This window comes from Zootoca vivipara, chromosome 12 (genome assembly GCF_965207765.1).
Source record: "Zootoca vivipara chromosome 12, rZooViv2.hap1.1, whole genome shotgun sequence".
NCBI classification, from domain to species: domain Eukaryota; kingdom Metazoa; phylum Chordata; class Lepidosauria; order Squamata; family Lacertidae; genus Zootoca; species Zootoca vivipara.
In genome coordinates this window covers 30,597,386-30,608,418 of record NC_142595.1, presented here as the reverse complement: position 1 = coordinate 30,608,418, position 11,033 = coordinate 30,597,386, and the positions used below count along the sequence as shown (strand labels likewise).

At 48.8% G+C, this 11,033-nt stretch overlaps 1 protein-coding gene and 1 long non-coding RNA gene across 5 annotated transcripts; one reads left to right on the top strand and one right to left on the bottom strand.

Annotated features, from left to right (window-relative positions):
- Positions 1 to 420: 420 nt before the first annotated feature.
- Positions 421 to 7,200, top strand: ZNF628 (zinc finger protein 628). Of its 4 annotated transcripts, none has more exons than XM_035135979.3 (2): positions 421 to 594; positions 2,751 to 7,200. In XM_035135979.3, exon 2 carries the CDS (start codon positions 2,766 to 2,768, stop codon positions 6,357 to 6,359), a length of 3,594 nt encoding a protein of 1,197 aa, XP_034991870.3. In that variant the 5' UTR covers positions 421 to 594; positions 2,751 to 2,765; the 3' UTR covers positions 6,360 to 7,200. The 4 variants fall into 4 exon arrangements, with proteins under 4 accessions (XP_034991870.3, XP_034991869.3, XP_034991868.3 ...); XM_035135978.3 differs by having other exon boundaries at positions 2,748 to 7,200; XM_035135977.3 differs by having other exon boundaries at positions 421 to 2,092.
- Positions 7,201 to 8,184: 984 nt separating this feature from the next.
- Positions 8,185 to 11,028, bottom strand: LOC148683918 (uncharacterized). The gene is made up of 2 exons (XR_015946735.1): positions 9,570 to 11,028; positions 8,185 to 8,934 (listed from the first exon to the last, which is right to left on the bottom strand). It is a non-coding gene; the product is annotated as an uncharacterized LOC148683918 (long non-coding RNA).
- Positions 11,029 to 11,033: the final 5 nt, after the last annotated feature.

The window sequence follows — 11,033 nt, the reverse complement described above, 5'->3', positions numbered from 1 at the left end:
GATAAACAAATATATTAATTTTCCATTATTTAATTTAATACCTGCGAAGGTAGGATGATATCATTATAAGCCGTGATGTCACTGTTCACTAAGGCCACATGGAAGCAAGAGCTGGTCAACAACTTAAATTACCTGAGCTTCCTATTCTCACTATAATACATATAATAAATATATATACAATGGTGGTATCGGGCTCACAACAGCGAGGTCACGAAGTTATTTGTAAGGCCTCGAAAGCGCTCGTGATAAACGCCACTGCCACCTTTCCTGCGGCACAGAGAGCTTTCCCTTCCCCAAACGCTTCTCGAACACGTGGTGCGGGAACATGGCGACCGGCAGCGTCTCCACCACACACAACAGCCTACAACTCCCGAGATGCTTTGCGTGGCCAATGGCAGCGGCGCAAAGGGGTGAGGCTGGCTGCCCTCGCGGGCGGTTAGTGTGAGCGAGTTAAAGGTTGGGTGTCTCGCACCGCCGGCCGTTGGGAGGGTGGAGCGACAGCCCCTCCCCCTCCCCCCCAGCCCCGCTGCACCCCTCTTATCCAGCTCCTATTGAGACGAAGTGTGCGGAAAGGAAAAAAAAAAGACCGGTCAGGTGAGGAAAAAAACAGGAGGCAGAGAAAGAAAGGGAGAAAAGATGTCGCGAGGCCGAACGGCAACGAAGGGGGAGGGGCGGCAAAGCTCGGTTCCTTAAAGGGGCAGTCCCGCATTTAAAGGGGAGTGTGCCACGGAGAGGTTTCCTCTGTTTTTTTGTCTGCCGACAGAACAGTGCCTTGTTTTGAGTGGCGGGTGGGTGGAGGAGGCACGTGGTGAGAGCGCTTTTTAATTAAAGGCGCGCGGGGGGGTGGTGGCCGGAAGGAATCCCCTCCCCCAGCGTACGTAACGTTGGAAAGAAAGGGGAGGCCTTAAAGCACTCTGCTCATGGTCAGGAGAGCCATCTGACTCTGTGGCGCAGCTCGGGGAAGTGATGCAGGGTTAATCTCTCCCAGGGCTGGGCTCGGATATTTTGGTCCCCTATCCTTAAACTTTCGACACAAGAACACGAGCGGAATTCAAACACTTTAGCGGCTGCCTCGGGAAATTGTCCCCAATGCAGTCGTGGAGAATTGCGTGAAACAAGACAGCCTTAAAAATCCCCTGAAAAAACAACACCACTGAATTGTGTTCTAAATTGCGTGCGCTCTGTATTCTGTGTAGTCAGCATTTAATTTACCTCAGCCAAAACTTCTTCGCTATGCGAGTGTGGGTTATTGCCAGTGTGGCCCTTGGACATGCATCTATACTGTTATTTCCATGTATAGATCAGGAACTAAAGCTCAGAGATTTTCATGGCATCCTACAGGGTAATTAAACTTTTCACATCTGATTTGCTCTCGTGATCCTAGTCCAAGCATGATGTCAGGCATCCATACTTGTTTATTTAAAATTATTTGTGTCTCACCTTTGTCTTCTCAGCAGACCTCCTCGGTAATTGACAGAAATTAATGACAAGGGTTGGTGGTGGAAAATGGCCACTAACCAGATTTAAATGGCAATGTTGTGACTGGTCCAACTGCTGCTGTTCAAAGTTTCCATGGTGACCATCAAGGAAAATACGCCCGCCCCCCCCCCCCACTACACACAATGTGTACACTGAAGCAGTCAGGGCCAGGTAGCACCAGATGTTTTGGACCTTGGCAAGTGAGGCATCTCCTGGGCATCTGGACAGTCCGCAACTGCTGACTCTTACTGCTAGCAGAAGGAAGATCCCTGGGGAGCAGGGGTGGGGAAAGAATGGTGATGATGATGATGATGATGGGAAGGTGTCTATTTTCCAGACTGTGGTCTAGGAATTGGAAACCTGTAGCCCTCCAGATGCTGTTGAATTGCAACCTCAGTTATACTTAACCATTGGCTATGCTAACTTGGGCTTCTGGGAGGGCCACTGACTCACCTTCCTTGGCTCCAGAGGTTGTTATGTAATTGGTTGTTATGTAGGGACCTAACCCATGTGTGTGTTTTGGGCGGGGCGGGGGGAGTCAGCCTCCTAGGAAGAACATAATGTCATGGTAAAGATCATCCCATTCATCCTGAGAAGGAGCAGCTGTTCCATCGTGAGTTGTATTTTCTTCCCTCTCCCTTCCTTTTCTCTCTAGTATCATGTCTATTAGATTGTGATGGTAGGGCAAAGGACTGCCATTTTTAAAATACTGGTACAGTACTTAGCAAATTTTAATATTAATAAATACTCTCCTCAAAGGCTGCATTTTTTTAGTCAGGGCTGTTCAAACATTCACTTTCAAGTCATAAACCAAAAGGACTTCCTGTGCCTGTGAGCATCACTGAACGACCACTGCTTTTTAAAGGTGGCAGGTCCATTTGAGGTGATTTTACTCTCTCATTTCTAACTAAGGGTGTATGTGTAAGAAACACCCCAGTAATTCCTGGAGTTTGTAAGGTAAGTGCTAGTTTGCTCAGCTAGCTCCCCATTTGAAAGTGAAGCAGTAAAGTTCCTATGCAGATTTTACTGCCTCAAGCACAAATGGAGAGGTGTCACAGCTCAGTGGTAGAGCACATGCTTTTACATGCTGACTCTCCCAGTGTCAGTCTTTAAGCATCTCCTGTTTAGTGATGGAAAAACTGTGTGGACAGTATCAAGCTAGATGGACCAATAGTATGATTCAGTATAGGAAAGCCTCTATAAATGAGGCTGGGTCTGTGACAGTTACAATAATGGTGTGCTCTCTTTCTTTATCTCTGTTTTTCTAGCAGGTGAACTCTGGTGCAATGGTGGGAGCTCAGCAGCTAGAAATGCAGGCAGCGGCAGTGCCAGCAGTGGCCCCAGCAGGCGGAGGCCCCAGTGGCAGCAGTGGCGACCACCAATATGAGTGCCTGGAATGTGGCAAGGTATTCAAATGGTCATCACGGCTCATCCACCACCAGAGGACTCACACGGGTGAACGCCCTTACAAGTGCTCAGAGTGCCCAAAGGCCTTCAAGGGGTCCTCAGCCTTGCTGTACCACCAGCGCGGACATACAGGGGAGCGACCTTACAAGTGTGACAAGTGTGGCAAGGCATTCAAACGGTCGTCCTTGCTTCAGATCCACCAGAGTGTGCATACCGGCCTACGTGCCTTCAAGTGCGCTCAGTGCGGCCTGGCCTTTAAGTGGTCCTCACATTACCAGTACCATTTGCGCCAGCACACTGGCGAACGCCCCTACCCTTGCCCGGCGTGTGACAAGGCCTTCAAGAACTCTTCCAGCCTGCGGCGGCACCGCCATACACATACAGGCGAGCGGCCCTATGTCTGCCTCATTTGCAGCAAGGCCTTCACGCAGTCTACCAACCTGCGGCAGCATCAGCGGGTGCATACTGGAGAGAGGCCCTACCGATGCCAAGACTGTGGTAAGGCCTTCACCCACTCTTCCAACCTGGCGCTGCACTGCCGATCGGCACATGCTGCCCGCCCTGCCCACACCTGTGTTATCTGTGGCAAGGCTTTTGCATCGGACACCTATTTGCAGCGGCACTTGGAGTCTCATGGGGACATTGCGCCTCCAGCACAGCTCTTCTTGGAGGAACCAACCACCACTGTGGAGATGCTGTTTCGGTGTAGTGTCTGCCATCTCACCTTCCCCTTGCAGGAGCAGCTGCTGAGCCACCAGGAAGTACACTTGGCCCCAGCAGAACCACTGCCTCTGCCGCCACCGCCACTACCAGTGCAGGAGGAGGTGGCGGCTGTAGCATCCCCCCCACCCTCCCTAGCTTGCTCTGTGTGCAGTAAAACTTTCAAGAGTGCCGCGGGTTTAGCACGGCACCAACAGAGCCAGCATTCATCCGATCGCACCTACACCTGCATGGTGTGTGAACGCTCCTTCCCGACGCTGGCCAGCCTGTTGGGCCATCAGCGTTCGCATCCCCCGGCTGAACAACGGTTGGAGGAGGCAGAGGTGACATGCCCAGCACAGGCAGAGCCAGTGCCCGCAGCCACAGTGACGCCGCCCCCACCCCCTGAGCGCCCCTATGTGTGCGGAGAGTGCGGGAAGTCATTCAAGGGCTCCTCTGGGCTGCGTTACCACCTGCGCGACCACACGGGCGAGCGCCCCTACGCTTGTGGCGAGTGTGGCAAAGCCTTCAAGCGCTCCTCGCTGCTGCGCATCCACCAGCGGGTGCACACGGGCTTGCGTGCCTTCACTTGCTCCACCTGCGGGATGGCATTCAAATGGGCTTCCCATTATCAGTACCATTTGCGGCAGCATACCGGCGAACGCCCCTATGCTTGCCAAGATTGTGGCAAGGCCTTCAAGAACACCTCGTGCCTCCGGCGGCACCAGCAGTTGCACACCGGTGAGCGGCCCTTTGCCTGCCAGACCTGCGGAAAGTCCTTCACGCAAACATCCAACCTCCGGCAACATCAGCGGGTGCACACTGGCGAAAGGCCCTATTGTTGCCGGGACTGTGGCAAGGCCTTCACCCACTCCTCCAACCTGGCGCTGCACAGACGCACCCATTCGAGGGAGCGCCCCTTCCAGTGCCCAGTTTGCTCCAAGGCCTTTGTCATGGCCTCTTACTTGCAGCGCCACTTCCGCACCCACAGCAGTGCTGAGGCGCCCAGCCGCCCCGCCGCCTCACCCGCCACCACTCAAGAGGTGCAAATCATGCCTAACTTGCAGGCCACTCTGAATGTGGAGTTAAGCGGCAGCCCAGCCCCTCCTGTTTCATCAAACACTCAGACTTTCCTGCTTGTGCAAACATCACAGGGCTTGCAACTTATCCCCAGCATACAGCAGCAGCCGCAGCCACCCCCACCCCAAAATTTACCCCCCAAACTTATCCTGCTGCCCAGTCCCCAGGTGCCCAGTACATCCACTGCTCCCACCAGCATTACCCTGTTGCCAGCTGCTCCTACCACCCCAGGGAAATCTGCCCTGGTCCGTCAAGGTAAGGCCAAGAAACCTGTGCCGTTGGCTCCACCACCACCATCGGTGTCTGGCAGCCAAAATATCATTTTGATGCCCAGTACCACTGGGGCCAGCGTGCAGCCCCTCTCTAATGTGCAAATCCAGAGGACACCAGGGCTACAGACGAGCGGACAGAATGTTATTGTTCTCCAGAGCTTGCCAGAACAGCAGCTGGGCACAGTGCAGATCCAAACTGTGCCAGCTGCTCCACCAACAGGCACCATTCAGATTCAAACCCTGCCCCAGCCCCTCCAGAGCTTTCCCACTGCCCAGCCAGGTGGCACTTTGCAAATTCAGACCGTACCTGCTTCACAGCAACCTGGCACAATCCAGATCCAGGCCTTCCCACATCCTACACAGTCTGGCATTGTGCAGATTCAAAGCCTGCCCCTTCCCCAGAATACGGTCCAGATCCAAAGTTTGCCCACCTCCCAATCAGGAGGCACCGTGCAGATCCAGAGCCTGTCTAGTCCACAGACTGGCACAGTGCAAATTCAAACTCTTCCCTCTTCCCAGAAGATGAACACTGTGCAATTCCAAGCTGTGCCATCCTCTGAGCAGGTAGGGACCCTACAGCTCCAAACTCTCCAGCCTTCCCAGCAAGTGGGCCCCATTCAGATCCAGACCTTGCCATCCGTGCAGCAAACCAGCCCTCTGCAGATCCACAGCCTGTCCCCCTCCAATCAGCCTTTGGCCAGCGTCGAAATCCAGAGCCTCTCGCCTTCCCAACAGCTGGATGGCACCATTCAGATCCAGGGGCTGGTTTCTTCTCAGGAAGGGCAACAACTTCAACCTTCAGAGGAGATGACTAGTGTTCAGCTTCAGACTTTGAGCCCACCACAGGAGATGAATGAGGTGGGGACTTCTCTGTCCAGCTCCCATGAGCTCTCTGAGGTGGACCTCCAACAGGGACCTGGTATGAAGGAGGAAAGCCAGGACCTAATTGTGGTGCAGAACTCTCCAGGAGAGGAGCTTCTGGGGCCGGGTGGGGAGGTGGAGAGCCTGGAAGGGGTACAAGACATGCACTTTGAAACTTTACAGACCGATGAGGGAGTTCAGAATGTGTTGGTGCTGAGAAGTGCAGGAGGAGAGCAGACCCGGTTGTGCGTGCAGGAGGTGGACAACATCCAGACAGTGCAAGAGCTGCCTGGCCTCCAGCTGCAAGGGCCTGAGGGTAGTGCCGGAACTGGGCAGAACCTCCTAATCATCCGTAGTGCCCAGGGAGAACAGACCCTCCAAGTGCTGGAGAGTGTGCCAACACTGCAGGTGAGCAGCCCAGACAGCACCCAACCTACTGGGGACAGCAACAGCGCCTCCCAAATGGTGCAACTTCTGCCGAGTCCAGTAACTCCACAAGGCCTGCCCTCCATTCAGATTGTGCAAACAGTACCCAACATGCAGCTTGTCCACACTTTCTGAGGATAGCTGTCCCCATGCCTGTGCTGGGGTACCGACTGAGACTCAGTTGTGCTCTCACTAGTGGCTGCTATAATGTAACTGTGTTTCCGGAGAGGATCCACCTGGGCAACTTCAAGACTCCTGGAGGTGGCTCAGCTTAGGTTCCTCAAGACAGTGACATGAAATGACAGCAGAGAGCTTAGCTCACGCCCATGCCTGCAGATCCAAAGCATACCCTTGATTCCCTCACTTCCTGCTCACATGGGGGTTGCTGTTGCTTCTCGTGCCCTTGCAGTTACAATGACTCCACCACCATGTCCTTCCCCCAAACACTTTTATGTCTTGTTTTGCATGTGAGAAAGGGATAGCCAGGCCAGTCCTTGATTCAATCCCTAACCCACCCATTTCCCTATCCTGTTTGAAATACATTGTTCCAGCAAGAACCAAATGTATGTGCAGTCTGATGGTTGGAAGACTGTGCAGCCAGAATTCCTGGGGTTTTTTCTCCACACTGGACAGAAAACATGGTTAGCGGATATCAACAGGACTGCTGGCTTCTCTCCATTTCCCTGCTGTGTTGCAATATTGGAGCTAAGTGCTGTGGAGCAGTGTGAGCTCTTTTTATGTATTAGAAAATGGGGGAAGTTCATGTTTTTGGGTCTTCCTTTGATATTGGGTGCTGCAGGAGGCTGCTTTGGCCTCTTTTTCCGGTTAAGCCCCTCTTATCTATTCTCCATTCCAGCCCCTCACCATGTGCAGAACCACATTTCTTCCCAAGTGTACCCCAGTTCCTGGTGCTAACAGACAAAAGGGTCATAGACTCTTTTGGTCTAGAAGAAAAATAAAAGACTGCTTCAAAGCATTTTTACTCCTTTCTGTGTATTGTGCAGAGGCTGGGTTCATCAATACATGTCATACTTCTTTTGTGCTTTTTAAGTCTGATTGGAGTTTCAATAGCATTGCACAGTCCACAAAGGAAGTCAACTAAGAAGATAGGAAGTTGCCTTATACATAATGTATAGATCAGGGTTTCCCAAACGTGGATCTCCAGCTGTTTTTGGACTACAATTCCTATCATCCCTGACCATCAGTCATGCTTGCTAGGGATGATGGGAGTTGTAGTCCAAAACCAGCTAGAGACCCAAGTTTGGGAAACCCTGATGTAGATTGAACGGTAACAGCTCTCTAGCATTTCAGGCAAAGATCTTTTTCAGCCCTCTCTTGAGATATTGTGGCTTTGAACCTGAGTTCTTCTCCATACAAAGCATGTTATCTACAACTGAGCTGCAGCCCTGCAGCTTTAACAGGCTTGAGAGGTGCAAGATAAAAGGGTCCTGCTTAGAGGAAACTGTTCATGTTTTTCTCAAGTGGCTTCAGCATGCTGAATATTGAATTTTAAATTGAAAAGTGCTGGGACTCAAGCCTAAATGGGAACTTAAGCTTAGTGTTGAAAGTCAATACAAATGAGGTCTCTGTACAAGATTTCTGGAAAATGCAACATGTTTGGTGAATTTCTTGGGGTTGGGGGTTCTGCAGTTTGAGGAATGATTGTGGTTGAGCTGAGAACCAAAGACCAAAATGGGCAGAGTTGAGACTTGTGGGATTTCCTGTGGGTTATTCCCCCCCCCCCCGGGGTGGCTGAGCCAATTATGTGCTGCACATTGTAGCCCTACACTTGAATAACGTGTATATACAAGTACTACATCTGAGTTAATCACAGATAGGCATTTCTAACATGAATCTCAATAACTGTCAAGGAGGGTTGCACAAAAACTTGGTCAAGGCAATGAAGTGATAGTCGTATTTTACAAGTGAGGGACACAGACAAACAGATATGGCAAAATAATTATTTTTAATTGCAGTTTTATTTGTTAGTATTATACTGTTGGGAGTTGGAAACTTGTTGACCTACAAGTCATTCAGAAAGCTGCCAGTAGATGATACTTCTGCCTGCAGAAGACACAAGCGAGAGGCTGTTGGAAAGAGATGAGGGAGCAGGGGCAGAAGTGAATAAATTGAATAAACTGGTTACTTTGTCTCATTAACAGAACTATTCAAATCTCATTAACAGAGCTATTCAAATATCTAGGCTGCCTTATGCAATGGCTTTCAAACTTCTCACATGATTCCTTTCCACATCTATATGCTATAGAGCTGTACATCTCAAGGGATCCCTGGACACATTCTAGGATCCCCACTCATTATCAGATAGTCATCATGGCACATTAAGCATGATCTACCTCTGTATAAACTGAAAGAGCACACACCCAAATGAAATGAAATGAAATTGGGTTTGTGTTGTCTGACAAACACAAAGGTAGCAGGGAAACCAGGTTTTTTCTGCCTGTCATGGAGATAACTGATAGGAAAATATTTATCTGCTTACCTTGTACTGGGTTGCTGTTAAAGGCACAGTAACAAGTGGGAAAGGTAACAAGCCAATGTCCAAAACTCTTGTGGCTGCATGCCCTGACAAGCTATATTTCAGCTGATTTGGTGTTGCTCTTTTGTTTCTAAATCTGGAAATCTTTAAATCAGAATTCTGGTATCTGATTAGTAGTTTCTGGCAGTTGAAGTTGTCATAGTGTGTGCACCACTTTAAAAAAATATATATGGGTGAAATGAGAAAAATTAGGCTTCTTGCTTGCTTGCCTTTCCTGCAGCTCTCCACAAAAGCTAAACAAGTGAAACCTGGCCGTGCTCTTTTTATTTATGGTTTGTTAGCAATCTTCCCTCTTAGTGTCTTACTCTATAAATTATATGATGCATTGCATTTTAGTACTTGGCAATTGACCATCTTGGGAGAGCCACTGGTTCCCCACCTCCAGCAGAGAACATGGGGAAAACACTTTTACAGGACAAAAAACTGAAAAGATGAAGAACCAACCCTCAGGGTCAGTGTAGGACAACACTCCTGTCTCATAGGAGATTTTCCCCCCACTGTGATCATGTTCTTAAATACAGTGGTACCTTGGTTCTCAAACCTAATCTATTCCAGAAGTCCGTTCCAAAACCAAAGCGTTCCAATACCAAGGCACACTTTCCCATAGAAAGTAATGCAAGACTGATTAATCCGTTCCAGACTTTTAAAAACAACCCCTAAAACAGCAATTTAATATGAATTTTACTATCTAATGAGACAATTGATCCATAAAATGAAAGCAATAATCAATGTATTGTACTATAAGAGTATTTCAGATGTTAAAAATTAAAATTACATGTTTTTCTTACCTGCACTGATGATGGTCATTGTTTGGATGGGGGGCTTTTATCCATTTCTGCAGTCACACAGTCAATCAGTAGCTGAACTGGGTTCCATGCAGTCACAAAAACAAATTAACCGAAAAAGCCTCGAAAACAAAAACGCAAAATAAATAGCAAAAACAAAAGCGCCAAACTTAATCCGTTCCAGAAGTCCGTTTGACTTCCAAAATGTTCCAAAACCAAGGCACAGCTTATTGGTGCAGGCGCCCCGGAAACAATAGCCGACAACTGCATCAGACGTTTGGCTTCCGAAAAACGTTTGGAAAGTGGAACACTTACTTCCTGGTTTTTGGTGTTTGCGAGCCAAGGCATTTAAGAACCAAGGCGTTTGAGAACAAAGGTACCACTGTACTGCATGGCAGGATGTGAATGGCTCACAGATATGCTTAAGGTGAAGACAGACATAATTGTAATGCTGCCTTAGCCATTTCACACATTGCATTTTTTGCCAATGTGAACTGCTAGCTATCTGTTTTAATGCTTGTTTCTAGCCAGGCAAGGAGCTGTTAAAAGGACATATGCCCCATGTGAATTTGACAGCCACCTTGTGACGTTAAACAGTTTTTTTAAAAAGCAACATCCATATTTTGCAATGATGAACAAAATGGGTTACAAATGGCTTACTCACTGGGTCAATGCCAGTGTTACTGTTTTTAAATGCCAGCTTCTAAACCACTCAGAACTATTACGCTTCTTCAGACCAATATCCATTTCTTTTTTACATCCGCCAGCAGCCAGCTGGATGCAAAAAGGAAGCTGACAGGCAGAACAGAATGGCTATGAATCAAATTGGTGCACCTGCTTATCTCCAACAACAGTGCTTAATTTCTTAATTAATTAATATTTACATTGAGAAAGCAGCACGTTAAAGGTTACTCTCAGCAATTCAATGCTTAAAACGTAATGAAATAAATTTTATTTTTGTTATCTTAACCATGAGCCCCGAACTCAATCCAAACAAACAGTCTGTGCAACTCTTTTTTTAAAAACGGGTTGAAAAACAAAACCCTTATGGAAAGACTTTTACACTTCCAGGTGGCTTCCAACTTCATGTCAACAGCATAAAATGGGTACATAACGAAAATGATACATTAACAGCCACCAGCTGTTTACATTATGGGCAGCAGGTCGGTTTTTTTAACAGTTCCATAGGAGACAGGCAGCAATAGGCGAATGCTTCTCCAGATTTCCCTCTCTACTAGCTGGCTACAGCTATACCCGTGGAATCCCCGCCTGTCACTTTACCATGAAAAAGAAAAAGAAAATTAGAAAGTTATTTCCCTAAGGCCTAAGGCAGCCATTCAAACTGAACCCACCCCCGCTGCTGCCCGCGCTCTCCCATAAAACGCAAAACGGGTTTGGGACTCGCAGCGCTTGAAGGCCCCGTTTCGCCCCCTTAGCAACAGTTGCCAAGAACTGCGTAAGGAGCGA